The following is a 24,394-nucleotide window of genomic DNA, read 5'->3' as shown; positions in this document are numbered from 1 at the left end:
CCTACAACCCAGTAATAGGAAACTCACCCATGTATATTATTCCTAATAGATGTATGACTTTATATTACACGTATGGAATTTATTCTGGTATATAAGCTCAAGAAATTCCTAAAATTTTACCACTGCTGGTGGAACCTACCATTGTCATTGACAAGCTTTTGGCTAGAGATCCATGGTTTGTTTCTATGTGTTGTTTCAGTTTGTATCTTCTTACTTAAAACAACTGTGAGTGTTTCAATAAATCAATAAAGTTCCCCATACCTCAAATTTTCCAAACATATACACAATGGAGTATTACTCAGCCGTTAAAAAGAATTCATTTGAATCAGTTCTGATGAGATGGATGAAACTGGAGCCAATTATACAGAGTGAAGTAAGCCAGAAAGAAAAACACCAATACAGTATACTAACACATATATGTGGAATTTAGAAAGATGGCAATGACGACCCTGTAGGCAAGACAGGAAAAAAGACACAGCTGTGTATAACGGACTTTTGGACTCAGAGGGAGAGGGAGAGGGTGGGATGATTTTGGAGAATGGCATTCTATCATGTATACTATCATGTAAGAATTGAATCGCCAGTCTATGTCTGACGCAGGATACAGCATGCTTGGGGCTGGTGCATGGGGATGACCCACAGAGATGTTATGGGGAGGGAGGTGGGAGGGGGGGTTCATGTTTGGGAACACATGTAAGAATTAAAGATTTTAAAATTAAAAATAAATAAATAAATAATAAAATTAAAAAAAAATAAAAATAAAAACCTCTTTGAACATTGAGAAAATGTGTCATTATTTTTGACGAATAGTACATTACAGCTTCACAGAAAGAATGTGTGACTATTTGGTTAAAAAACACCTGCTATTTCTCTAGTTGAGATTTTTGAGTTTAAAACACCAATTGTTCAGTTGCTTAATAGTGCTGCTACATATATATATAGAATATCAGCAATGGAATAGGGAGATGTCCTTGTAGGCAGGTAGACATTATGTGTTAAATGGTCTTGTTTTCAGCAGACTGGCACTGACTATTGCTTATAACATTTCATTCCATTTTTCCCTCTCAAGTTTAGGGAATTTAATACCCACAAATTGACAGAAAAACATAATATGTAATAAAGACTCACCACTACTAGATGCATCATTCAGATTTAGCAGGCCCCCTCCAAGCCCTCGGTAACTATGGTAACTGTAGGTCCCATTTCCGTTGATGTACAACACCTCCTGGGAGCCTGAAACAGCTGAGGTTGAGTAAGTGCCCTGGGCTGCCTCCGGTTTACACTGTTTGTCTGTTGGAGCAGACTCATCCTGCAATGACAATAGCATTTCATTATGTACCAAATCACCACACTATTTCATCTCGAATAGGACTATCTTATTGTTATCCACGTGTCTGCACTGAACAAGAAAAATACAGTCCACATTAAATCAGTACATATGTACATTTTCAACAACTTTGCTGAAAACTAAAAAAAGGAAAGCAAAGTAACAATGTGAGACAGATTGGAGATGGAGCAACTTACAATTTCCAACTGAATTTAAACTTATATGAAGAGAGTTGTTCACAATAGCAAAGAGAAGGAAGTAGCCTAAATGTCCACTGACAGATGAATAGCTAAAAATTATGGTGTATAAATACAATGCAATATTATTCAGTCTCAAGAAAAGAAGAAAACCCTGTCATAGCCTACCACATGAATGAAGCTTGAGGATATAATGCTAAGTGAAATAAGCCTATCACCAAAAGATAAACATTGCATAACTCCCCTTATTTTAGATAAATTAGCCAAGCACACAGAAACAAAGTAGAATGGTGGTTGCAAGGGCCTGGGAGAAGGAGAGGTCGGGAGTTGTTCATTAGGTGATTCAGTCATGCAGAATTCGGGGAATGGTTCTGGGGAATCCCTTGCATAAAAATGTGCATATGGCTGACAATACTGGAAATTGTTGGGACAGTGAAAACCACTGGGCTGTGCAGTATTTTTTCTGTAGAGCTATGTAGCCATTGCAACTTTGAAAGAAGGCAAAATATTCTATACTTCAAAGCAACTTTGAGGTTCTAGAGAAGAGGCTGGGCTTCCCTGGTGGCTGAGCTGGCAAATAGGTCTGCAATGTAAGAGAACCTGGGTTTGATCCTTGGGTTGGGAAGATTCCCCTGGAGAAGGGAACGGCTACCCACTCCAGTATTCTTGCCTGGAGAATTCCACGGACTGTACAGTCCATGGGGTCGCAAAGAGTCAGACATGACTGAGCGACTTTCACTTTAACTGAGAAGAGGCTAGCCTCAAACAATTCCACCATTACGGTAACTTCCTAGTTTCCTGGTTGAAAACAGCTTGGGCAACGTAATAAAATTGGAGTTTCTAGTTTAAAAAAATTAGTGGCTCCTATGATACATTCCCAATTTATTTTTCTGGGTTTGGAAAATGACAATAAAATACACCTATTGGAGAAGAGTTTCTTAAAGATGACTAGAAAGGGAGAAGGAAGAAGGCATTGTCTCCCACAATATTTTCTCTCTAATTCTTTGTGTGATGAAATTAGTCTGAATTACTAAACGTGCTACTTTTTAAGTGTGCCTCAGTCTTTTCAATATTAACTGTTATTCCAAGCCACAGAAACTGCACTGAGCAGGCAGATAATTAATTCCATGAATAATCAAAATAGGCCTTGTAGGGAGTCATTTGTATTCAAACATAGATTTTCACTATTAATGTTTTGGTAGTCCACTATATGTTGAGAAATATAAAGTATCAAAATCCCAATAGAATCTGTTCAGCAGTGTATTTTGGGCAAAAGTTTAATATAAAGTTAATTCATGTTTTTCACATGAGTGATTACTATTATTGGTTTCAAAGAAGCATAGATTCTAATGACATAAAAAATAAGTATCCCCTGGAGTCACATTTTATCTTTATAAGCAACTTTTAATAATCATTAGCTCCTGAAGTTTTCAAAGCTGACAGCTTGCCCCTTAGGTTGCTATGAAGATTATTTTTAAAAAAGGAATAAATTAATATCCTACAAGACTAAATATCTAGGCAATAAAACACATTTTATTCATCAGAAACCTGAAAAATCTTGTCCCAGATTTTATAGCACATAGTTCAAATTTTCTTAAAAATTCCATAAAAGTGATGCATCAACATGATGAAATGACCACCAGCATTGCCAGCATTGTACGAGACAATGCAGAATTGTTTTGATTCAGATTTCTTTTGATTAAAAATATACAACAGATGAAACAGTTATGGTGACTTCTCTAAATAGGGTCTGGTCTTATCAATAGATATTTGCTTTATATATATGTTTGCAATTCAAATTTGAAAAATTGGGCTTAGACTAGGACAGATAATTACTTATAGATGGAGGGCAAGACTGGAAATTATTTAGAAGAGTAGGCATTGCTTGCTTGTGACCCTCTCATTCACACACTGTTTGGGAAGATTGGCCCATATCCTTTGTATTCTACCTATAGAAACTGGACAGGGCAAACTTGAGTTTGCTGAACCTGATCTGGTATGTGGACAGTATAGACTGAATTCCTAAGTCACTTCAAATGCCAAAGGAATCCTTTACACATGTATCTTATATAGACATGTTTTTTTAAAATTAAATTTGCCTGATTCTACTCAACTTTTGACAATAGGTTTCAAAAACATTGCGTTTATATCTCCCAAGAACTTAAATTTTTCTTAGATTTTATACTCTTTACTACCTGTTAAATATGCTGCATATTTTCATTAACTTTTCTCTGCCTATAAATATTATCAGCAAATGGCAAGAAGTTTTCTGCTTGATTCAGTAATATTTTTCTTCTGTTTTCCTTTATCTTACATTGTTATAGCAATTGGAGATGAAAGGCATTTTGCATTAACATGAAATTATACTTTTAGTTCATCATTGAGATGATCTAGGTACAAGTGATGAGCTTTTTTAAGGTAAAAAAAAAATTGCATAGACCTCAAACAAGTTTATCTCTGCAGAATATGTATATCGTTTAGGCATCAATTTACTGGAACTTCCTTTAAGATTGTTGCTTGATTTCTCCTGTCTTTACAAGGTCTTTGTAGTCTGTATGATAGTAGCATTTTTACTAAAGTTACTGCTCTAAGTTTTCTTTGCTCTTCAATTATGGATGACGCGAGGGAATGCAATTTATTTCATGTATAAACTGCTGGAAAACCTCTCTACCTTCTAAAAGTGTCTCTTCCACTTCATAGCAAGTGTTTCAGAACTAAGCACATGTGGATAAGAATTTGCAATGAAATTCATAAAAAGATCCGAGAGAACCAGAGCTCTAATTTAAACTGCTTTCTTGGTAAGGAAAAACAGTCTGCACTTAATGTAAATGTGCTTACTACTCACAATGATAAGAAGTGATTTATGATGCCATCAAAACACATACACACACACACACACACACTCACTCATGTATATAATAACACTCAGGCAGTAACTTCTTTCATATAGTTAAGAGCATCCCACACAGTTTCCACTTGGCCACACAAATGATCAAGATGCCAACACAGAAGACTGAGAAAATGGCTCTTTGCAAAGATGCTGCCAAACCCACTAGGAAAGGTAACAATGGAAGACATATTTTGACAAAATCTAAATATTATAATGATAAGATCTGAAATAACAGAGTAGATAGATTTTGTTTCCAACCTAAGAAACCAAAGTCATAGCAGGAGAGCTTTCACCAAGAGTTTGAACAAAGTGTTCCCAGACAGGTTATGTTAACAAACTGTGGTAATATTTACACACACACACACAAACAGACAGACATAATTTTATGAACAATAAATGCTTGAGAACTATTGACTTAAAGAAAAATTCAGAAAAAATACAGTCCTTCACCTATTATACAAAGATACATGGCTGGCAAGAAGTAACCTACTACACTGCAAACCTATCTACTCTCAAATTCTTCCTCATGGTCATAACATTTTATAATTACAAACAAGGGTTGAGAATTAACACTTTTGAACTGCAGTCTTAAATGTAACACTATGCTATTTAGTTACAGACCAAAAATAGCAAATTAAAAAAATAGATGTCTTTTTTCTATAGGTTTCTAATACTTAATTTTGAGTTCTGTTGTTAATATGATTGAAATGAAAATTTAAAGCTAATATTCCTTTGAGGTCATAAAATCTGATTGCAGATATAACTGTTTTGGTCACTAGTTTTCATACGTATAGCATAATATTTTTCATCTCAGAAAATTCTTTCAGTTTTAACCAAGCACTACCAAACTGGTATTACATTAAATTGTAATCAAGTTTATGAATAAGAAAGATTTTATTTCAGTCATGGTATCTTGGTTTGGCTTCAGTATTCATCTTTAGTTATTTTTAACAATCTACACTTAGAACAATTCAAAACATTTTTTACAAAATCCTTTTATTTGCAATTGGGCTTTTTCGATTTAAATAACAACTTCCTTAAATCATTTTTTTTTTCTAAATCTTCTTTAATACAATATTCCCTTTTGGTAAGAGAGTTACAATACTCTATCTCGTGATTCTATGGCAGATGTGGTTTCTGATATTACCTATGTAATGTAACTGTTACTCTTAAATTCTCACTTCCAGTTTCTGCCTTCCCTCTTAGGTTCATGCCTGAATTTCTTAGTATTCAGTTACATCCATTTAATACTTTGAAATTAATTTATTTTCTCCTTCCTCCAGAGACCCCTTGCAAAAGTTTTTAATTAAAAAAGAAAATAACACCTATTCTATTACCAATGTTTCTTGTTCTATTTACTACACCATGCCAAGATTTTTTTCTTCTCTTACACAGGTTTCTCTCAGTCAAATAATACCCAAGCCCTCTCAACTTCATCTTGGAAATGACCCTCATTGGCACACATCTGAGAAGCACTCATTGCAAATACATAATACAGAGCCCCATAATCCCTCCTTTGGGCTGCTGTGATAACCTTCTGACCAGTGTTTGCCCCTTCACTTCTTGTCCACACCTCCTCAAATGTATCTTTTAAAAATCACTTATCATGTTGATTTCTCTTTAAAATCTCCTGAGATTTCTAATTCCCTATAGAACAAAACACAAAGCTCCCGGCATCTAAAGCCCTTCAGAGTTTGAGAACAATCTTTCCAGCCACATCTTCTGTCACTTCTCCTCATGCATTCTATACTCTGGTCATAGTTTAAGCTGAAAAAATAAATCTTACCAGTGTAATAGTCTGAGTTACCTAAATTGCCCCATATGTGCACCGATATATAGAAAGTTTCTTACCTGTAACTATTGTCTGTGTTATAGTTTCTGATGATGGTCTGTCATCAAATTTTTAATCTTTTTTCCAAAATTTTTACATGTATATCTAATGATGAATGACAAAATAAAATTTGCTTTTTAGTACTTTAAAAAAACTTTGTGTGAAATCAAAAAGTTTTATGTAGGTAAAGCAGACTTAGGTATGCCTTTCATCAAAAGGAAGAAAAAGGATGGTATTTTCTTTACTCATCTAAATTCCAGATTGACAAAGTATTTTCTCTCTGAATTTCTAGTCTATCCCCTAGACAGGGCTTCCCAGGTGGTGCTAGTGCTAAAGAAAATAATCTACCTGCAAGTGAGGGAAACATAAAAGATGAGGGTTTGATCCTTGGGTCGGGTAGATCCCCTGGACAAGGCCATGGCGACCCACTCCAGTATTCTTGCCTGGAGAATCCCATGGACAGAGGAGCCTGGTGGGCTACAGCCCATAGGGTCACAAAGAGTCAGACAGGACTGAAGCAACTTAGCACACAAGCATATCCCCTAAACACCTTCAAACAAAAGAAGTTGGGCTTATTTATCTGAAATTCTTGTATCTCTGCTACTGTATACAATTATCTTTATGAAAAATGCATGGAAAGCAAATAGAAAGTAAAAGATATCCTAGAAGAGAATAAAGACTTTAACTGAATATGTAAATTAGTTCTTTAGTTCTCAGACTGCTCGAGATCAAAGACCTTGAACCAAACATCCCACTGAAGATGAGGTCTAAAAAAATACCAAAACAATTCAGAAAATTAGAAATTTCTCCAAAACAAGATTCTAAACCCTATAGCTATGCTAGAATCCTTAGCTATAAAAATATTTCAAATGAAGTAAACATTTATAACAAAAAACACTACAGGTTTGATAAAAATTCAGAACAAATGTGTGTGTGTGTGCGAGCGTGCATGCTCAGTCGTGTGTCCGACTCTTTGCAACCCTATGGACTATAGCATGCCAGGCTTATCTGTCCATGGAATCCTCCAGGCAAGAATACTGCAGTGGGCTGCCATTTCCTATTCCATTCAGAATAAACATTTTTAGCAATTAGACTTTGAGAAGCACAATGGAGGTCAATAAGATTTTTTTAGAGCAGTTAATCATTAGCTACTACATAAGAATCATATTGGCATGGTGATATCAGAAGATTAAGGTTAATATCCGCATAATGGCTAACTAGAGTATGTTGTCAGGCAGCTTGGAGAAGTGCATTATTTTATCGACAATGTGATCAAATTTGATACATAAAAGCATGTTTTTAAAAGGATTTAACTAGATTCTGGTATTTAATTTTAGTCTGATAAGATGACTATGTTTTTATTTTACTTTGTCCACATCTAATAGTAGATTATTGCCTGGGAAATCCCATGGACAGAGGAGCCTGGAAATATATATTATTGCTTAATGCTAAAATAAACTCATGAGTTTTAATGCTGTTTTTGATTGTAACATTTTAGATCAAATAAAAAAATAGCACATGTCATTTTAAAAGATAAATTAAGAGAAACAAACTGACTTTCTTTTCATTTCTGTGAATATAGGTTTTCCCAAAGTACAAGGTTAGGCTTCAATTTATGTTAAAACTATGGTTGAATACACTTTCACAAACAGCTATAAAAACATAAACTAACAATCTAAAACCAAAGTACTTGAAAAATGATCTCTCAGATACAATATATTTATCCCAGATGTCAGTTACCCTAAATCTTCTAAGTATAGTTGTGGGAGGTATTACTACTGGATTAAGAAAATTAGACTCAATGGGAAAAAGAGATTTGAAAAATACAATGAAAGCTTTAAAAAAAAAATTTGGTCATGGCAGAAATTTTTCATATTTCTTTTTGGGAAGTAGAAAAAACTTGACTAATGATGTTATTTCAACACTGATATTGGGAGGTAATCATAGGTGGTTTCAAAATTAGAAACAGGTGTGCTAGCATGGTCGAATGAGCAGAACAAAGAAAAATCCCTTCTGAATATCATCTACATAATAGATTCCTTTACAGCTACTACTGAAGAACATTATGTTCAATCAGATAGTAAACATAATTCCATCTGAATTGTATATCTTGAATGAGCCATATAATTGAGATCTTAATTTCCAAACATACTGGAATAAAAGCTTACAGGTTATTATAATTTAATTTAAACTGGGTGTCAGAATTACCTATCCATTTTGATATTTCAAGTATATTCATCATGAAATAGTCAAACTAGTTCAGTTCAGTTCAGTAGAGTCACTCTGTTGTGTCCGACACTTTGTGACCCATGAATTGCAGCATACCAGGTCTCCCTGTCCATCACCAACTCCCGGAGTTCACTCAAACCCATGTCCATCGAGTCGGTGATGCCATCCAACCATCTCATCCTCTGTTGTCCCCTTCTTCTCCTGCCCCCAACCCCTCCCAGCATCAGAGTCTTTTCTAATGAGTCAACTCTTCACACGAGGTGGCCAAAGTACTGGAGTTTCAGTTTTAGCATCGTTCCTTCCAAAGAACACCCAGGACTGATCTCCTTTAGAATGGACTGGTTGGATCTCCTTGCAGTCCAAGGGACTCTCAAGAATGTGAGAGAAGCAAGGTCCGATGTTGTAAAGAGCAATATTGCATAGGAACCTGGAATGTCAGGTCCATGAATCAAGGCAAATTGGAAGTGATCAAACAAGAGATGGCAAGAGTGAACAGCGACATTCTAGGAATCAGCAATTAAAATGGTCTGGAATGGGTGAATTTAGCTCAGATGACCATTATATCTACTACTGTGGGCAGGAATCCCTTAGAAGAAATGGAGTAGCCATCATGGTCAACAAGAGAGTCCAAAATGCAGTACTTGGATGCAGTCTCAAAAATGACAGAATGATCTCTGTTCATTTCCAAGGCAAACCATTCAATATCATGGTAATCCAAGTCTATGCCCCAACCAGTAACACTGAAGAAGCTGAAGTTGAACGGTTCTATGAAGATCTACAAGACCTTTTAGAACTAACACCCCCAAAAGATGTCCTTTTCATTATATGGGACTGGAATGCAAAAGCAGGAAGTCAAGAAACACCTGGGTAACAGGCAAATTTGTTCTTGGAATACAGAATGAAGCAGGGCAAAGGCTAATAGAGTTCTGCCAAGAGAACACACTGGCCATAGCAAACACCCTCTTCCAACAACACAAGAGAAGACTCTACACATGGACATTGCCAGATGGTCAACACTGAAATCAGATTGATTATATTCTCTGCAGCCAAAGATGGAGAAGCTCTATACAGTCAGCAAAAACAAGACCAGGAGCTGACTGTGGCTCAGATCATGAACTCCTAATTGCCAAATTCAGACTGAAATTGAAGAAAGTGGGGAAAACCACTAGACCATTCAGGTATGACCTAAATCAAATCCCTTATGATTATACAGTGGAAGTGAGAAATAGGTTTAAGGGACTAGATCTGATAGATAGAGTGCCTGAAGAACTATGGATGGAGGTTCATGACACTGTACAGGAGATGGGAATCAAGACCATTCTCATGGAAAAGAAATGCAAAAAAGCAAAATAGTTGTCTGGGGAGGCCTTACAAATAGCTGTGAAAAGAAGATAAGTGAAAAGCAAAGGAGAAAAGGACAGGTATAAGCATCTGAATGCAGAGTTCCAAAGAATAGCAAGGAGAGATAAGAAAGCCTTCCTCAGTGATCAATGCAAAGAAATAGAGGAAAACAACAGAATGGGAAAGACTAGAGATATCTTCAAGAAAATTAGAGATACCAAGGGAAAATTTCATGCAAAGATGGCTCAATAAAAGATAATCATGATGGTGTGATCACTCACCTAGAGCCAGACATCCTGGAATGTGAAGTCACATACAGAGATCTGATGTACTATGTTGACTATGGGTGGAGGGTATACAGGCAGAAGAGAAATATAATTGTTGACATATTTCTTCAAATATAAATTTTCTAATTTTATTTCCATCTAGTATGAAAAATTAATTATTCAAGGAGTCAGTAATTTTTAGGAATTCTCTAACGGCAAGAGTGAACATCAACATTCTAGGAATCAGCGAACTAAAATGGTCTGGAATGGGTGAATTTAACTCAGATGACTATTATATCTACTACTGTGGGCAGGAATCCCTTAAAGGAAATGGAGTAGCCATCATGGTCAACAAAAGAGTCCAAAATGCAGTACTTGGATGCAATCTCAAAAATGACAGAATGATCTCTGTTCATTTCCAAGGCAAACCATTCAATATTACAGTAACCCAAGTCTATGGCCCAAACAGTAACACTGAAGAAGCTGAAGCTGAACGGTTCTATGAAGACCTACAAGACCTCTTAGAACTAACACCCAAAAAAGATGTCCTTTTCATTATAGGGGACTGGAATGCCAAAGTAGGAAGTCAAGAAACACTTGGAGTAACAGGCAAATTTGGCCTTGGAATACGGAATGAAGCAGGGCAAAGGCTAATAGAGTTTTGCCAAGAGAACACACTGGTCATAGCAAACACCCTCTTCCAACAACACAAGAGACATGGACATCACCAGATGGTTAACACCGAAATCAGATTGATTACATTCTTTGCAGGCAAAGATGGTGAAGCTCTATACAGTCAACAAAAACAAGACCGGGAACTGACTGTGGCTCAGATCATGAACTCCTTATTGCCAAATTCAGACTGAAATTGATGAAAGTGGGGAAAAACCACTAGACCATTCAGGTATGAACTAAATCAAATCCCTTATGATTATACAGTGGATTTAAGGGACTAGATCTGATAGATAGAGTGCCTGATGAACTATGGACGGAGGTTCGTGACATTGTACAGGAGATAGCGATCAAGACCATCCCCATGGAAAAGTAGTCATCAAAGGGGTGATGCCTGCATCACTGAGTGATAATGCTTTTAATGTGAAATTGTATTTTAAAGGAAACATGTATGAGACAATATGAAATTATCTAAAAATAATCTAGGGATGAATTCAAACACATCACTGATGTCTGACTACATGCTGGTGTTATTTGTACAAGTAAGTAAAATATTTTCTTGTTAACTTTCCTTTCCTTGATAATACTGCTTTTGATTTACCATGTATAGTGTTATACAAATACAGAGATCTGATGTACTATGTTGACTGTGGGTGGAGGGTATACAGGAAGAAGAGAAATATAATTGTTGACGTATTTCTTCAAATATAAAGTTTCTAATTTTATTTCCATCTTGTATGAAAAACTAATTACTCAAGGAGTCAGTAATTTTTAGGAATTCTCTAACTTCTCAAGAATACAATTAAGCCCATCAGTGTTCCTGAACATACTTGAATCTGAAAAGTAGTGGTAACATTTTCCTTCCAATATTGGATTACTTTACCCTACTCCACAATAAATTTTGGTAGCAACAGTATAGCTCAGCTTCTTTTTCCCTTCCATTTTTATTCTCCTGCTCATTTCTCTGCATAATTTCCTTGCAAGATTTCATTCCATTTATTAGTTCATCCACCCCTTTACACCAAAGGCCTCTAAATCTAAATCTATAATTAAGATCTGTTCCCAGGTCCACATTTTCAACTACCTACTGGACATAAATAACTGCATGCCCCACAAGTGCATCCCGCTGAGTATGTATATCATGTTATCTTCCTCCTACTCTTAATTCTCCAGCCATAATATGCTCCACCCCCTCAATTCTTGATTTTGATAAATGACACCTTCATCTGTCTCTGCAGTCTACTGAGCGAGAGACTTGTGTCATATTCAACAGGCCCCTTTTTATTATCTCATAGGTACAATCCAGGACAAAATCTTATACAGCCATTTTATTTCCTAGTGAATTATTTAAACAGTGTTCTATTGATTCCCTTTTATTCCCTGGGTTACACATTCAGAAAGCAGGTGAAGATAGATCATCCAATTCCTGCCCTCCAGAGACATATAGAAGTGTGAGGTAGGAGAGAGACTAGATAAGAGGAAGAAATAAAATATATATATAATACTAAGTTCAGAGAGTGGTATCCATTAAAAATAACATTAAATAGAGTTACATAAAAGAATGATTGGAGACAGGTATTCAGGAGGGTAAATATTTCTGAGAAAAATACATAAGCCCATTAGCCAAGAAACAAACAGATTGACAAAGAAGAGGTAGTCATGCAAAGATACAGGGGAAGTGTGCCTGTATATGTGAACATCTCACTGAATCCATTCTACACTTGATATGAAACAGTCCTCATATCCAAAGACATCTGACTAGGATTCCCAGGGTTTGGTTAAATAAAGTCAGGTAAGCATCATATAGCTTAGACTAGAATTTGCCTTACAGTAAGAAATCGTTACAACACGTGTTTTTGCTGGTATAGTGAATATTCTCAAGTTCCCTCTCTAGATGCACTCTTAAACATTGCTTCCTGACTATGTAACCACCAAGAACTCAACAGCTGGGTTCACCTGCTCTCTTGCTGCCAGGGATTCACCAGCAGGAAGCCCTGACAGGAGTTTAGAGGAGAGCACGGGGTTATCTATTCGCTAGCACCCACTCCTGCCATACCACAGTCTGGGAGCAGCTCTGCTCCTGGATCCTATCAGATACCCTCTTGTCCAGGGCTCTGGTTCCCATCTGGCTGTGCTAACAGTTCCCTTCCACTGTTCCTCCAGGCTTCTCTCACTTGCTGGTCCCAGGGTGCTCCACCATCTCTTCTTGATTTCCTCAGCCCTTCTCATATCTATATAGTCCCTTTACTAGACAGTTACTCTCTTGAACAGGTTATCTCTCACCTGCAAGAAACCAGAATGACATAGTTCTGTTCACGATTGAGCCAACCAGTGGACACTTTTGTATCTGAAGTTTTATTCCTTCAGTGTTAAAATTCTTTTTTGTGTGGTGTTTGAGTTCCAAGACACTATTTCTACTTTTTCCCAAAGTCTCTAAAACAAATATAAAACTTCTTGGACTATTTTCCATATTATCCATCAAGGGTTTAATCAGTCCCATATTTCCCCCTGTACTCTCTCTCTATTCCAATCTGGAAAGAGGATTCCCTAGGCCTGTGAGATGCTACAGGTTATAGCGTCATCCATTATATTCTTCTTCTCTCCCATTTTGTATTTTCTCTTCTTGGAGAAACTTCTTCCTTGGGTTATGTTCTTGTTCCACTGGAGAATATTCTCCAATAACCTTCTGAGAAAGGCTACACTTTATAAAATAGACTCTAAGTATTTTAAACTACTTTTACCCTCACGCTTCATTGATAATTTGGCTGGATATAAAATTTTCTACAGAAGTTTGCAAGTTTGGCTCCCATATATTTTAGTGTTGAGAATGGTTTTTCTGGTTAACATCTGTTGGCTTTCTGATGATTTATGTGTGATTTATGTTTCCTCCCTCTCTGGACTGTTCACATTTGTCTCTTTATCTCATGTGTTCTTAAACTTTCATGATGATGTGATTGACATAAGCGCATTTACTGTCCTGATAACTTTACGGGCTTTTTCGTCATGGTAATGCAGGTTCTGCACTTTTCTGGAAAAACTATTTTTGGTAATTTCTTCCTTTCTGCTTTCTCTCTAACTGATGGGGGCTCTCCTAAATTGATCTTTCAAAAAAAAAATATTTAATTTTCCATTATTTGCTTAAATTTTATCTTTCTGAGCGATGTCCTAAAAGGCTTTCCAATTCTTAAATTATTCTTTGACAATCATGTATATATATTTTTATATTCCAAGAATTGCATTTTGTTTATTGTTCTTTTTTATTCATTCACTTCTAATTTCAAGGAAATACCTTTTATTTTTTTAAATCTCTCTGAGATTATGAACTGTTTTGCTTTAACATTTTCTTCTATTCTTTGCTTCTGGTATATCAGTGCCAGAATCTATAATTCTTTCCCTCTCTGACTCCTCCATTTTTGGGAGAATTCCAGATTCCTTAGTGGAGTGAATAACTAGGCTGTCTGTTTTTGAAACTATACTCCAATACAAAGGAAAAAAATTTTGATGAGTTTCTCATCCCTTTTCTCAGTCTGTGCAGATTTAAATTTTTAATATTCATTTGCAATTGTTTTAGTGGGGTTTTGCAAGAAAGGAGAGATAAAGGAAAGGATTCAATTTTCTATGTCAGAAGACATATACTTTTTAACACTTTAATATATATATTATATTACTGGCAGGAAAACTTATGGAAGTAATGAAACACGCTTAGGATTTAGAGAGCTATATTAAGTGTATCTTTGTATTTAAAATTCTTGTCTTGTAAAGCAGTTTTCATATGTGAGATGGCAAACTCTATCTGAAGTTCTGTTTGATAGAAAAAGGAAATTTAAATATGTAAGCAGAGAAAACAGTTTATATTATGTCAGTGTCATTAAACTTTATAAATTAAACATCTTTTATTTATAAGTTCATTTAAAAACTTCGTTAATAGGGGTAAGAGACAGCTCATGCTAAACTTATCTCACTTACTTTATGAAAGAACTACTAACCAAAAGGTAGATTGTGGTGATTTTCTAAACACAGAACAAAGCAGGTGACAAAAGAAAGTGGAGTTGCTAAAAGACAGCACCATGCGGATGGCTCACATCTAACAGAATGACCACACCCCAGACTGATAAATGGACTGGTGCAACAAGACGAAAGGTCTTCAGAAGGCATTGTCACATGTTTTGCCCTCAGCTTTATACTATTTACTGTTTGAACTGAGACACATAAGTATGCTGATAAAACACTGAACAATGGGTGATAACAAGGAGCAGGATGTGAGGATGGAAGGAAAATCCTGAACAAGGGGTAAAGTCAATAGCAGGAAGATATGAACAACTTCACTGCAGGCTAATTTAACAGGGCTAAACGTATAGCCTTACACTTAAATCTAAAACATGATCTATACAAACAAAGTGAGGAAGTAATGTAACATTAGCACCTCTGCAAGAACTGTACAGTTATAATTAGCTGTTGCTGCTGCTGCTAAGTCGCTTCAGTCGTGTCCGACTCCGTGCGACCCCAGAGACGGCAGCCCACCAGGCTCCCCCGTCCCTGGGATTCTCCAGGCAAGAACTCTGGAGTGGGTTGCCAGTCCCTTCTCCAATGCATGAAAGTGAAAAGTGAAAGTAAAGTCGCTCAGTCATGTCCAACTCTTAGCGACCCTATGGACTGTAGCCCACCAGGCTCCTCCATCCATGGGATTTTCCAGGCAAGAGTACTGGAGTGGGGTGCCATTGCCTTCTCCGTATAATTAGCTAAAACATTTATTAAAATATTTATGGACTTCATACAATGTGCAAGACACTACAGTTGATACAGATTGGGTATCTGCTTTTATTGAACTTACAGGTTAGTATGGGAAACAGGTAACACTTTAAAATCAATTATAATTTAAGTCTAACAATAGAGAATGTTTACTATCAGGAATACATAATAGGAGACCTAATACACAGATGATGTAGACAGGGATATTTAGTGCCATCATAGGCCGCAGTGATAAAGGTATATAACGCCTAGAATGCTGAGCTGCTGGTATTTAATTATTCCTTCAACAAAGAATGATGCTAATTTTAAAAAATGAAAGAAATATTATATTATCAGGTAATATTGATTGGGCATTTACTATATGCCAGGAACTGTGCTCATGGACTGTGATATCTTGATTCACTTGTCTCAATGAATTTGATAAAATTAAACCTCATTTTATAGATTGAAAAGACAGAGGCACAGAGGGTGCCTAGGGATTTGTCCAAGTTCACACAGTGGTAAGTTCAGAACTGAGATCTAAACATGGGAAAGTGGGAATACTGTAGTTTAGAGGCTAAACTAGCATTCAGGCCTGAACCAGTCAAGGCTTGCTAGGAGATCAGCTATGAACCATCATAAGCTGAACAACATCCAGGTAGGAAAAAACAGGTTGATGGAAGATCTCAACATTTTAGTTAGAGGAACTGAAGGTATTTAACTAGGGAAGACAAAAAGTAATATATGATTTAAGTAACACACACACACACGTGTTTGCTCATAAAAATGATCATTTTCAGACCTAACTCTGTCCTAGACACTGCTAGGAACTCTTTTATGGGTGTCTAGGAAAGGTAGAGGGAAACTGGTAGCCCAAATAGCTCTTACCCACTCAGTGTTCCACAATATGTTAATTTTGTTAGGTATTTAAGACACAAAAGGTAGACAAGAAAGATGGCTATATCATTTTAATAATGTATGTCAGTCACTCAGTCGTGTCAGACTCTTTGAGACTCCATGGACTGCAGCCCACCACGTTCCTCTGTCCATGGGATGCTCCAGGCAAGAATACTGGAGTGGGTGGCCATTCCCATCTCCAGGGGATCTTCCTTACCCAGTGATCAAACCCTGGCAAATTCTTTATACTATCTGAGCCAATAGGGAAGCCCTGATGCTTATTTATCTTAATGGGAAAGACTGTGACAATAGAATTGAGAAATTTTCAAATAAAAATATTCCATTTTAATCTGTTTACCTGATGAATACTTACTTACTATAATGGCTGTTAAATATTAACTTTTTTTGGCATGCCCAGTACTAAATGTATCTATTTTTAGGTTTATCTTCCAATATTTAATAGGCAAAAATTCAAACTTAATTTTAATCTTTTAAATTTTGCCAACTGCCCTAAACTATAGCTTCAGGTACAAACATCATTCAATTATTAAGGAAGGGGTGTTTATGCAAGGTGAAAAATAATAGAACCGTACAGAGTATTTCTCCATGAATTCAGCCTTATCTGCACTTCAGAACTTCTCTTTGATGGGATTTGCTCAGTTTGTTTTAACCCAGCACTATGCAGGAGGCTGGATAAGCAGTTTTTTTTAATTGCAGTACAAAATCAGCAAGGTGATGAATGGCATTTAATTTCCAGGACCCTAAACTATACAAATGAACTATGATTTTCTTTACTCTTCCCTTGCTTTTCCTGGGCTTTTGCAAAGGGAACAATGGGACACAGTCCTGTGTGTAAACCAGTTAACAGCATATAAGAACATTCTAGCACCTGTCCAGCGGTTCATCCAGAGCTGCAGTAAAATGCTGGGTCCTGCCCTCCCATCCTTCTAGTCCTGGTGGTTTGGGTGGTCAAAGAGATACAGTTCTGTCTGCCTGCTGAGTCCATCTAAGTAAGGTTGCATTAATCTTTCCAAGGGGCTTCCCTGGTGGCTCAGGCGGTAAAGCATCTGCCTGCAATGCAGGAGACTTCTTAGCACTGTCCAGTAAAATGCTGTGTAGTTAGGGTGTTTAGTAACACCACCACTAAAGAAAAAAAAGCAAAAAAAAAAAAAATGTGATCATCTTCAATTCTATAGAAAGCTAATTTAAAAATGAGGACTTTGTTCTAAGATGTGTGCCTATTTAGGGTTGCTTATTGAAGAATGCCTTTTCCTTAATGGGCACACTTACTCTTTTTACTACTTCAAAGTGTTTTATGAGCTGTGGGATTTCAGGATCCATAATTCAGGCATCCTTCATTTTAAGTGACTTTTAAAAATTTATTTATTTTTGTTTGCTTTATAAATGTCTTCTAATTCTAGTATAGAGACTCTGGTCCTGGCCCCATTTTTAAACTAAGCATATCTTTGCTCTGACTAAACATAAATAATGTGTTTACCTACTTGGAGACCCAGAGGCTTATCTTCCCTCTGAACTTGCCAGGAGTAACAGACAACTCAGTTTAAAGCCAAAATTGAGAGACTCATGCCCAGGGGTAAAAAACAACAACAAAAAAAAGGTCCAATTATTTCTCTTTCCCTGATGTGAAGAGCCAACTCATTGGAAAAGACCCTGATGCTAGGAAAGATTGAGGGCAGGAGGAGAAGGGGATGACAGAGGATGAGATGGTTGGATGACATCACTGACTCAATGAACATGAGTTTGAGCAAACTCTGGGAGATAGTGAAGGACAGGGAGGCCTGGCGTGCTGCATTCCATGGTGTTGCAAAAAGTCGGACACGAGGGAGCAATTGAACAACATGTTTTGTGCCAAGCTAGGCTGCTGATTTCAAGTAATTCATGGAAGTCACACAGAAAGTTAGGTTTTGAGAAGGAAATAAACCTTAATTTAGTAGCTGGTTAAGGGCAAAATTTTTAATTCAGCTTGTTGTTGTTCAGCTTGAGTTTGATTTATATTTGTATATTCTGACTGATGTATATTCATATACTCAAATTCTGACTGATAACACATATTGCTTCTAAAATAGCAAGTGTCCTCTCAAGGGTGAAACCACATATTAGTTCAAGCTAAAATATAAAGAGTAAAATTTAAATACCTTTCTTATTCCTGTTTCCTGTGCTTAAATGTAAGTTTCTATACTGCCACAGAAAAATGTGGAGGAGATAGTATGTTTGCATTCAGGTAAGCTGGAATAGATAAAACATACGACGGCTACAGTACATCGCCTACATAAAAACCTTACATTGCAAACTTTCAAAGATGCGAACGTGTTCCTCTATGCCAGGTGTTGGACTGTACTGTACTTTTTAAGGTACTGTACTATAAGATTAAACATGTTTCTTTTATTTTTTATGTTTGTTTTTATGTATTATTTGTGTGAAAAGTATTATAAACCTATTACAGTACCAGTACTATACAGATGGCCAGCTGTGTTATTTGAGTACCTAGGCTAAATTTGATGGACTAATGAATAAATTAGGTTAGTGAATGCATTCTCTGCATGGAACTTGTTCGTATGTAGGTGGCTTACTTTATCTTATTCCTCATCCTAAATTGGCACCCCACTCCAGTACTCTTGCCTGGAAAATCTCATGGACAGCGGAGCCTGCTAGGCTGCAGTCCACGGGGTCGCTAAGAGTCAGACAGGGCTGAGCAACTTCACTCTCACTTTTCACTTTCATGCACTAGAGAAGGAAATGGCAACCCACTCCAGTGTTCTTGCCTGGAGAAGCCCAGGGACGGGGGAGCCTGGTGGGCTGCCATCTATGGGGTCGCACAGAATCAGACACGACTGAAGCAACTTAGCAGCAGCATCTTAAATATTTTTCTCAAAGGATTAGTAAAGCTTTAATTTTTAAGGCAAAAATATTGATGGCACATATGTTTGGATAATAGAAGACTTGGCTTATACTAGGTAAATCAAAAGTTTTGATATACTACAAGGCATCAAACTCAACTGCCTCTAGAGACCAGGCAAAGTACACATGTGAGTGAAGAGGTTTGTCTATGGGGCAATGGGAAGATATGTGGGCAGGGGAAAATTCCAGAGTACAGGTTCCCTTGAAAAGCATTCAGATGCAAACATTTTACAACAATGTTCAGGCCAAATAACACACATTTGTATTCTCCCAGCTTCCCAATGTACTTTTGAAATATACTGGTTTTACGTACTGAGAAAGAATGATTCATTTTTATTTATCTTCAAAATACCAGGGCAGTGCTTTTCAGACTTGTTGAAGCAAGTCACATGTTACAATGTAGAGGAGTCGAATTATTCCTGGAAATACTCATAAGACTTACTGAGTGTGATTCATCTTTGCCTTGGACCCTGGCCACAGCGATAGCCCAGCTCCGGGTTCCTAATCTGTGTCTCGTGAAAGAGGCTCCTGAGTTACTCAATACAAAAGCATCTACTATATTGACTTCATATCTGAGATTAAAGAATGTGGGGTCCTGTTAGGTTACAGAGACCGAGACACAGGCCCTTTCTTCCTCCTGATTGGGTTGCTCAGGAAGGGATTAAGGGAAGGAATTTGCAGCCGAGCATCCCTGATGTCAGGGCTCCCTGATGGCTCAGCGCTAAGGAATGCATCTGTCAATGCAGAAGATGTGAACTTGATGCCTGAGTTGGGAAGGTTCCCTGGGGAAGAGAATGGTCAGCCCGCTCCATCATTCTTGCCTGAGAAACCCCATGAAGAGAAGAGCATCATGGGTTACAAAAAAAAGCGTCGCAAAAACAGTTGCAAAAGAGTTGGACATGACTTAGTGACTAACCAACAACAAACGCTGATGTTTATGTCCTCAGCCTTGCTCAGGGTGCATCTGGGCTGGGCTGTCTAATGTGCTTGCCTTCAGTGTAAAGACATTTTTCAGAATCTGCCTTCAGTGGGTACCTCCATAATTAATGTCTCTGTCTGATTTTATACAGTGATTTCATATTCACAGAAAAGCAATACATTAAATCAAGTCTTTCCTGGTGACCCAGAGGGTAAAGAATCTGCCTGCAATGCAGGAGACCGGGGTTTGATCCCTGGGTCAGGAAAATCCCCTGGAGAAGGGAGTAGCAACCCACTCCAGTATTCTTTCCTGGAGAATCCAAAGGACAGAGGATCCTGGCGAGCTCTAGTCCATAGGATCACAAAGAGTCAGACACAACTGAGTGACTTTCACTTTCAAACAAGGAAACAAAAGAGGGCAATTTTAGTTTGATTTTAGAAAGGAATACACACATTTAAAGCTTGGTCAGCACTGTAGAGCTAATGAATGACCAGTACTTTACAAGAAGCAGCTCATTAATAAATGGTTTCTTCATCATTAAGAAGTACTTCTTGGTGTCTAATTACAGATGGTTTCGATCAGGACATATATACATAGAGTTTATATGCATGAATCACTGAGTTCCATAAGAATTTTTTCTCTAAAGCAGAAAAAAATATTTAAAATCTATATAATATTCCTATTTTATATGCAATATTTTTAGCAAAAATAAAATGTTAAGATGTTTTAATAAAGAACAGATTTTGTGACTATGTGGGTGTGGAGATGTGTAAAGCACTTACTTGACAGTAACAATATAATGGGGTATATATATTTGGCATATCCATGAAGGCAAAGTATATATCAATAGTCAATAGGGCTAATGTATACCTTCTTTTTAAAAAATTGTATTTCCATTATTTGTATTCTCTGTACCTATCACTGTTTTCAGATGATAACATTTCTTCACATTTTGCTATGAAATTTCATTTGGTATACGAGGTTTTTTATACCATGTACAAGAGAGAAAGAGAAAGATTATACATAACTGTCTCCTGATGATAAAACTCATGTAATTTTTTCAAAGCAAATAAATGAATACAGATATTCTCTACCTCAAATCTTTAAAAATAAAACTCAGATAGTTTATAAAAGTTTTCCATTTAAATAGCATTTGAAATAGTTATATATTTTGCATTTATAGATACACATTATATTCTATGTCTTCACTGGGTCTGTTCTCACGCCTTGAAATCTAATAGACCTTACTCTGCTGAGTTTTAGATTTGCTTGGGACCTATGATCCCTTTTCTCCTTCCCACTTCTCCCTTTTGGAATGGGAATATCTCTCCTGTGCCTCTCTCGTCACTGTATTTTGGGAGCATATGACCTGTTTTCTAGGTTTCATAGGTCCACACATGGATAGAAATTTTGCTCCAGAATGATCCATACTTGATTTAGATGATTTATAAGATTTGAGATTTTTTTCAAGTTAATTATATTCAGATGAGATTTTAGAGTTGATGCTGGAATGAATTAAGACTTCTGATCAAGTGGAGAATGTGAATGTATTTTGCAAGTGAGAAAGACATGAATTTGGCAAGGAAGGCAGAGGGCAGACTTTACAAGTTGAGTTGTGGCATCAAAAAACATACTGAAAGTTCTAACCCCTAATACCCACAAATGTGACCTTACTTAGAAACAGGGTCTTTGCAGATGTAATCTAGTTAAGGTGAGACCATAGGGAATTAGGATGGGCCCTATTCTAAAACTGGTACCCTTAAAAGAATGGAAGTGATGTAGACATAGACGGAATATGGCCATGTGACAGTGGAGGCAGTGATGGCTGCTAGAAGGAAAGGATGCCAAAGGCTACCAGAAGCTGGAAGAGGCGAGGCAGGATCCTCCCCAAGAGGCTTAGGACAGAGCACGGCCCTTCCAATGCCTTAATTTGGCCTTCTAGCCTCTAGAGTTGTGAGATAAAACACTTCTGTTGTTTTAAGCCACTGAGCTCTCTGTGAGTCCTTCGGACAGCAAAGAGATCAAACTAGTCAATCCTAAAGGAAATCAACCCTGAATATTCATTGGAAGGACTGATACTAAAGCTGAAGCTTCAATACTTTGGCTACCTGATGTGAACAGACAACTCATTGGAAAAGACCCTGATGCTGGGGAAGATTGAGGGGATGTTCTCTTGACCTCAGCAGTTGCTTCCAGGTTGAATGTGTAACTCAATCGTAGTTGGTGAGGGCAATGGAAAGCCGGAGCTGCTGCAGCCACATTGCTACCATGAGGGAGAAACTGTCTGAGAACAGAAGCAATAAAGATGAAGTAGAGTTGAGATCTCTGAGAGAGATCCTGTTTATCTATAATACAGTCAACCACATATAAAACTGGCCTAATGCTAGAATTTTTAGTTACCTAACCAAGCTTATAAATCCCCTTTTGTTTGAATCATTTTTGACTAACTTCCGTAACACTTTCCAGTAAGAGAGTTCTACGTGTTCCAAATCTTGGCACTGCTTTCCTTCAATTACTTTCAGGGGTCATCAAATGCCAGATCACACTCTCCTGGATCACTTCTAAACTTAAAAAAGATTTTGGCCTGGTGTTTCACTGCTTAAGGTCTTCCCTGTAGCTCAAATGATAAAGAATCTGCCTGCAATACAGGAGACTCAGGTTCCATCTCTGGGTTGGGAAGATCCTCTAGAGAAGGGAATGGTAATCCACTCCAGTATTCTTGCCTGGAGAATCCCACGGACAGAGGAGCCTGGAGGTCTACAGTCTGTGGGATTGCAAAGAGTTAGACACGACTGAGCAACTAACACTAACTTCACTGCTTAGTTAATGAATGAAATGATTTGGAAATTCCTAATTCAAGTTATTTCTGAGAAGAAAAGCCAGTCAGGTTTCCTTATTTCTAAGCATGTACTCATTGGACACTTTCCTGTTTAACCCTCATTCTTATGGCTGCAATTCACAATACAGAGATAGTCAGACAACTCTATCTCAATGGCTTGAGACAGCAGACAAATGCTCCTTTATGTATTCTTAGGGAATAATACAGAAGAACATCGCCCTTAACATATAATATATGAATTTAGATTAGATTGGACATACCCTCAATTTTTGTGTCATTTATGTGATCATCCTTTATGTTTTTAAATACATTCTTAAAAATAAGTTCATTATAATATACTAAACTTTGATATTTACATATTCTCATGTTCAAATTGTGTTTCCAGTCTTTCTGGGAAACTCTCCTAATTTCCAACCTGAGTCATAACAAAGACAAAATTCAATTTAACTTGATACCTTATATTTAGGCTCATGTGTTCAGATTACTGTATATGCATACTTTTATAATTTCTGAAATGCTGGTTTGAAATTGCTGTAACTCAATATATCACATTAATTTTCCTTAAACTTTCATCAAAAATATATTATTAGTCAGATTATATCTCTACTTTTCTTTTGTCAGTAGCATTCTATTTTCATCAGCTCAAAAGAAATGAATTAAAAATTCAGTTTTAAACTTCTCCTAAATTTGGAAATACATATTGATTGGGGGCAAGAACTAACACACCCTACTGCACATGGGTATACTAATATTTATGAGCCTTTCCTGATGCTTATTCCATAATTCCATAAGGTCGTGATTTAGAATATACAGGATCTCTGCTGATCATACAGAACATTAAGATTTTTATTCTTTTTTTAAGGCAGAAGATCATATATTTTATTTAACATTGGAACAGAAGTCATATTTTTTGTTAAAAAATTACGCAGTTAAAGTGTTTAGCGACTATGCATGCATTAATAATTATAACTGCTTATAAAATATGACTATATAATGATATGTAATTTAATGTTGCTATTAAGATGGCAGTTTTGGGAGAACCTGTCCACATTAAAACCAAATTTAGCCTATGAAACTGAAAGCAACATTTTAAAAACTCAAATGAGTACTCCAGTACTGTCCTCAAAGTCTTTCTTAACATATTGACAAATACCTTCTCCTTCATGTGGACATAATGTATTTACCTATACACACATCTTTCTATAGATAACTTTAAATAGCTATCTTTTGCATATCAGACACAAATCTAGAGGTGACTGCATACATTTGGGAATAAGGAAAGAGTAAATAAGGACAAAACTTATTTGACAAGAATAGACGCAGCATACATAGCTTAAAA

At 36.7% G+C, this 24,394-nt stretch overlaps 1 protein-coding gene across 1 annotated transcript in view; it reads right to left on the bottom strand.

Moving 5' to 3' along the window:
* The window catches only part of NOL4 (nucleolar protein 4), a 467,403-nt gene that overhangs the window by 78,418 nt on the left and 364,591 nt on the right, over nt 1-24,394 (bottom strand). The window contains exon 10 of the mRNA XM_052660447.1: nt 1,129-1,309. Within this exon, the coding sequence (XP_052516407.1) occupies nt 1,129-1,309 (181 nt within the window). The remainder of the gene's footprint in view (nt 1-1,128; nt 1,310-24,394) is intronic.

This window comes from Budorcas taxicolor, chromosome 22 (genome assembly GCF_023091745.1).
Source record: "Budorcas taxicolor isolate Tak-1 chromosome 22, Takin1.1, whole genome shotgun sequence".
Lineage (NCBI taxonomy): Eukaryota > Metazoa > Chordata > Mammalia > Artiodactyla > Bovidae > Budorcas > Budorcas taxicolor.
This window is presented reverse-complemented; position numbering and strand designations above follow the sequence as displayed.